At 35.7% G+C, this 6,561-nt stretch overlaps 1 protein-coding gene across 1 annotated transcript; it reads right to left on the bottom strand.

Moving 5' to 3' along the window:
* Nucleotides 1-2,665: 2,665 nt before the first annotated feature.
* LOC131316284 (F-box/kelch-repeat protein At3g23880-like) lies at nucleotides 2,666-4,024 on the bottom strand. The gene has a single exon (XM_058345604.1). It carries the CDS (start codon nucleotides 4,022-4,024, stop codon nucleotides 2,666-2,668), a length of 1,359 nt encoding a protein of 452 aa, XP_058201587.1.
* Between the last annotated feature and the right edge of the window lie 2,537 nt (nucleotides 4,025-6,561).

The raw sequence follows: 6,561 nt of genomic DNA, 5'->3' as shown, positions 1-6,561 counted from the left end.
CCTCGGTCGACGGCCTCACCTTCCATCACCACTTCGCCGATCAATCAGTCACCGTCGCCGATCAACTAATCGCCATTGCCGCCGTTGTTGTACACCCTTAATCTATTTTTCATTGCGGATTCGGGTTGCCGTCAATTTGATCTGCTTGTCGCCTTCCTCCATGGAGTATATCAAGTGCTTCCAAATGCATAGAACAGAAAGAAGAGAAACTATTCAGTGCTTCCAATTAAAGTAATCTTGTCTATATGTAACTTATGTGTCATGTTTTGTTACAAATTCTTTATGTGTACAATAATATTGTTGTGGTAAAAAATAATATTGGGATTCAAATTAGGGACTGTGAATCATGAATAAACATGATTTTCATATTTTTTATCTTTGTTTTTCATGAATAAAACATGGTGTACTTATGTTTTTCATGGTGTATTCATGAAAAACATGGCTGATTAATTTATTCATTTTTTCATGATCGATTAAAATCATGGAGTATTCATGTTTTTCAATTAATTTATTCATTTTTTTCTAATTAATTTATTCATTGTGTTTTCATGAATAAAGTGTATTCATATTTTTTAAATAAATCATGAATTTCCGTGAAATTGGTCGAACCATATTCACGAAAATTAAGAATTTACCAAATGTCACAAAAATTAAGAATTTAAAAATTTACGAAATTAAGGAGAGAATGGTTTAGTATATATCCATTAAATTAAATTTTGAAAATTCCCCCCATTTCTATCCATAAATCAACCCACGATTTTAGGTGACTATAATTATTAGAATTCCACTAATGTAGGAAGGAAATATACACCTACATATGAATATCTTATAAAAAGGGTAATATAGGTAATTCACCATTTAAAAGGATGAAAACATAATAGTTCAAAAAGTGCCGGATGAAAACTTACAAAGAGTAGAACCCGAGGACTATTCTTTAAGTCTCCCTTCTTATTATCTACGAAAATGGAAAAATTGATTGTAAATGTACGAATTCCACATCAATATTGTGTGGTAAAGTAGAAGTTTGGGTCACGTGGCAATGCCTAAGGCCACTAAATAACTAAATAAGCCATCCCAACAATAAGGGAACAACATGTTTAATTCTTTTTTATTACAAGATCATATATTTATATAGGACGAAATTATATACCGTTTTTGTGTATATATATATATATATATATATATATATATATATATATACACAAAAACATAGAGTGTTTGGATCGAGCACCTACACACATCGGATGCCGTTGATTCTCGCGATGGCCCACTAGGTTTTTTTTTTTAGAATTTTTGGACTGCTCGGATCGACCGTCTAGTGACTGAAATGTGCCCAACGGAGCGTCGAGATCCCGATCGGGAACCCTTTTGGTCGGAAACTGTAGCACCACTCAAATATTTGGATCGAAAACTCGTTTCTTGTAAACCCAGAATATTTTTTTATTATTAAAACATCCCATTGGATTATTGAAACAAGGTTAAGCTTAATCGATCTATGGCCTAATCTAGCTATAACCTAATCTATATCTTGAATATGCAAATACCTCGAAATCTGTACTTTTTTGTTTTACAACTCCGTGCTAGTTTACCCGCACCTCGATTAGTTTTGGGGAACTAATCCCATCACCAACTTGTGAGAAATCCAAATAAAATCAGAGCAAAGCTTTTTATGGAATAACTCCAAAAAAAAGTTGAAAGCCCATCAGAAGTTTCAAGTGAACTTGAAACTTTAAAAGAAAGCAAACCCCTAAGTTTTCGAGCATGACTACTTGGCCAAACCCTTCGGGTTACCTCAAAGTCTATAATTGTCTACAACGTCCAGGCTTCCATTATGGCTACTTTGATTTCTCGATAAAGAGAAATGTGACCAATCCGAATACATAGAGAAGGATATCATGGAATCTATTTTTTTTAATACTTCGTAATATTCTAGAGTTGCAATTAACGATGGGAAAATTATTTAAATATATTAATTCAACATCCATGTGTGCTGGAGTAGAGGCTTAGGGCACATGGAATGCCTAAGGGCACTATATCTAAGCCCTCCCACAATAAGGGAATGGCATTCCTTTTTTGCAGAAACAAATTACAACGATTAAGCGGGAGACAGGCAAAAACGGTGTCACTGTGGATCAAATGCATCCCAACTATATTGACACGTACTCACGCACCCGAAAAATCACATGCTACCTGAGAGGCTGAGACCCAAAGGGAGATAACATAACAACACCCAGTTGTGTATTAAAGCAATCGTAAACAGTCAGCCACAAAATTCGTAACTTAGAGCCGTCCTTTTTTGTGTTCGGTTTTTCGTTTATTTTTTGGTGTTTCCGGTCAGGGAGCTAGATAACAACCCTTCGGTTTGTTCTTTGAGCTTCGATTTGTTTCTTTCGGCTTTAGGTTGTTTTGGTTGTAGTTTATTTGGGTTGTTTCAGCAGGTGTTCGATTTGGTTCTTGGGTTGGTATGCCGTTGTGCCCATTGATCCGTTGAATCGTAATTTGTAATCCTTTTCAAAGATTTGTAAGAACAAAAAAATGCCAATGAAAAAACTACTTGTTGTCTAACGAATCCAAGTTATGGTGAAGATTAAAGAAGAAAGAGATAAAAGAGAACGAGCTATTAACATCACCAGCTTCGCCCCTAACCACAAATCACTCACTCTCTTTATTCCGAATCTGATTCGCATTCTGAGCTCATGATCTCGTAATTCAAGCTCATCCTGTAATCCAAGCTCCTCCAGTAACCACCTCTGCCGCCTTTTTTCATGATCATTTTCCGTGAGTGAGAACTATCTTGCACGTATGTTGCTACCCCTTTCAGATCTTCCTCTTCCCAATTATAGTCCGTAGGTGTAATCAAACTTTCCTCGTGCACAATAACATGTAAATAGTGATGCTCTGGTATTGAAATTCTCCTGTGGGATTTGTCAGTCAGATCGAATGCCCTTATATAACCACCCCGGTAGTTAACTTTAATAAGAACTCTACCATTCTTTGTATAACCTAATGGCACCAATGGACGATGAAGTGTAAAGGCAAAACGGTCATCTGAAACTGCGAACAAAATAGTCCAAGAACTTTTAACACCGTATTCTTTCATTATTAATACTTCAACATTGCTTTTCCAATCACCTGGACAGTCCGAGCGAGACATACAAAGGCATCCATCTAAAACTCCCAATCCACAAAGGATATCTCCGTCCTCTCCTATAGGCTTTGGCATTGGTACCTCCTCGAATTTATCCAATTGTGCATTAAAGAAAATAATTTGATGGGGTGAAAAGAATCGACTAACTAAATCGTTCTTATGAGAAGCAAACCAATGAAGATTTCCATTGACTATGGGCCCCATATTCTCTGAAGGTAGCATGTAGGGGAAGTCAATCACTGTCCAACTTTTGCTTCTAAAACTACCAACCACAACGAATTCACCGCCGTAATCTGGAGTTTCATGGGCAAGCGCAAGAACGGCCTTGTACTCGTCACTGGTGGAGTCATAGCAAAGCCCGGAACAAACACCGTAGCCCTGATCACGCAATTCTTCATATGCTAGCATTTTCTTGAAGAATGTAGTCGATGGATTCCACAAGAACACGTCCTCGTCTATATGCATAAGCAGCAAACCGTTACATGATCCCAATATTCTAAACTTGTTAATGTATTTTTCAATCTTGTTCCAAGGAACATAAACACTTTTCGCATGAACTTCTTTTCGGTGGTTCCTGTCAAGGGAGTGAGGTGAAAAGGAATATGCTCTCGACTTGGATATAAGGAGAACTGTCGGTGATCTCGTGGTGCATCTATTAGAGATCAAAGAACACCATTGCTTGGAAACGCAGGTGAATCGGGCAAGAGAACCGAGGGATAATCTCGAGAGGATTTCGACGACGATGTCTTCCGGAAGAATAATGTTTGGAAAACATGATTCTGCTTCTGATGTGTAGTTCTTTTCCTTCCTCCCCCTCCTTTTTCTTTCCGCTGACCTACTTCTCGGATCCGGAACCCTATTTCTCTTCCTTTCCATTGTTCTCTTTTTTAAGAAGATGAAGGAGGAGGCTACTGCTATATGTATCGTTAGATATAAAGATAGTCGGCATGTTAGGGTTAGCTTTAAGTGTAATTACCGTGTCTACCTTTTTCAGGGAAAAAAAAAATAATATTCCCCTATAAATTAAAATATAAAACCCCACATAATTAATACATTATTGTGGAATTTTTAAGATTTCCTTACAAGTTCAGGTATATGAAATCAGATTGAAATTGCTCCCCCATATTCCCAAAGGGTTTATCAACTCTTTTGGGGTCAATTTATATGAAGCAATTGTTTAGTATTTAATTGGGCTTCTCGCAAGTGGGCAGTGAAATTAGGCCCACAGGATCAATTAAGGCACGCATAAGCTGATCCGAACACCTGAGTCATAAAAAAAAATTGTTCCTCTATATATTAGAATTGCTTCAAAGTGTAAACAGAATGGCAGGGGATCATGAGTAGACACATTATTTGCGTAGACACAAATAAATTTTTTTTTACTTTTTAGAGTCCTCTCGTTGAGATGGATAATTAATCCAAAAAATATGACATAAATCTAAAAAATTTCATTAAATTTTAACAATGGCATAGTACACGCGTTAGTTATGTGAAAGTTTACAACAACTAAATCAAACTCAACAACCAGTGATTGTAGAAATATTAATAACGAACAAAGTTCTTGTAAACTTTTTTTGTCTAAAACTTTTCCGGTATTTTTTTTATTTTTTGCAACTTTTTGTCGAACTTTTTGTCTTATTTTTTTGAATTAATCATTCATCTCAGCGAGAGGAATCAAAAAATTATAAAAATGTGAACGATGTTAAAAAAAGTTCATATAAGACAACTTTTAGAAAGAAAAAAAAAACAACTGTTTGATTTTTTTCATCTTTCGTACTCCCTCCGTCCCTTTTTTAGAGTCCAGTATTTCATTTTGGGCTGTCTCTTAATAAGTGTCCATTTTGTAAAGTTAGTAGGTAAAAGTTGGTGTATTGTCTATTTTATCCCTAAAAGTATATTTCTTTTTAAAAAGTAAGTGAGTAAAAGTGTAATGATGATGGGTAAGTAGGGAAAGTGGAGGAAAAAGTTGATGTGAAAGGTATAATGATGATGTTCTTTTAATAAGTTGGAATTACGAAGCAGGACACTTAAAAAGGGACGGAGGGAGTAATTTTTTTTTTTTTTTTTTGGCTTTTGGTAAAGTAGAAGTTTGGTTCATGTGGAAATGCCTAAGGGCACTAAATAAGCCATCCCAACAATAAAGGAACAACATGTTTCTTTTTCTTTTATGAGATCATATTTATATAGAATAAAAATTAGCGGAATACATAATTGCAGATCAAAATTTCAAGCCCAGACGAAATACATCCTGGCTAACAAACAAAATTTCTACTAAAACATTTAGGGGAAAGACTACAATACACACCCCCAAAATGTTATGAATCCTAGAAAAAATGTTACAAATCGTATTGCTAAAAAGTTACGATTTTAGTATAAAAGTTACGAATTCTAAAAATGTTATGAATCCTAATGAAAATATTACGAATTGTATTGCTAAAAAGTTATGAGTTTTAGAACAAAAGTAACGATACACATACTAAAATGGTATGAATAAACCATAAAATATGTGCATATAGTACACACTTTTAAGGAGTGTGTATTATATAGACTTTCTCAACATTTAGACGCTAACCAATGATCAACTTTGCTCTCTCTGCAACACCACATGAAAGCCCAGTTCCAAGATTTTGCCCAGTACTTCTTAATATCATCCACCACAGCACCGATTACCCAAGGGCCAGGGGATTTTGGATCTTTAAAACAGTTAATTAGCTTCAGGCAGTCGGATTCAAAAATTGCTTCCGAGCAGTTCATTTCCAGAGCAGTGAGGCAAGCAATCCGAAGAGCCCATGCTTCAACCGAGATGGCTGAAGATGCCAAAATTCTACCAACGCGCCATAAACTAGCTAATCCACCACGTACTGTCTCTCACGATAATGCCAATTAGGCAGTCAAGCTGCAGGAGGAATTTGTATGCTCCATGAGAATTAACAACATTGTTTTTAATAATCAAAAAAACTATACTAACATTGGAAACAAATTACAAAGAGTAATCAGGACCAAGAGGCAAAAACGGCATCACAACGGGCCATATGCATCCCAATTAGAAAGTTGTCACTCACACACCCAGACAATTACATGCTACCTCAAACCCATTTGGCCCCGTTCAATTATATGGAAAGGATGAGAAAGGATAGGAAAATCAACTTTCCAAAAGCTTTCTGTGTGTTCAATTACCGGAAAGTTGTATGACTCACAACTTCAACTTTTTCACTGAAAAATATTTTCTTACAAAATAGGTCTTGCCAAAATGAAGGAATACTTGTTTTCTTATTAAAAAAACACAAAAAAAAAATTATCTTTATTTTACTTCACCTCACTTCACTTTTCTTGAGAACCAATCCCATAGTCCACACAACATTCGCCAAAGGGAGATAACATAGCACAGACTAACACAATCAATAAAACTTACC

This window comes from Rhododendron vialii, chromosome 2a (assembly GCF_030253575.1).
Source record: "Rhododendron vialii isolate Sample 1 chromosome 2a, ASM3025357v1".
NCBI classification, from domain to species: Eukaryota; Viridiplantae; Streptophyta; class Magnoliopsida; order Ericales; family Ericaceae; genus Rhododendron; species Rhododendron vialii.
This window is presented reverse-complemented; position numbering and strand designations above follow the sequence as displayed.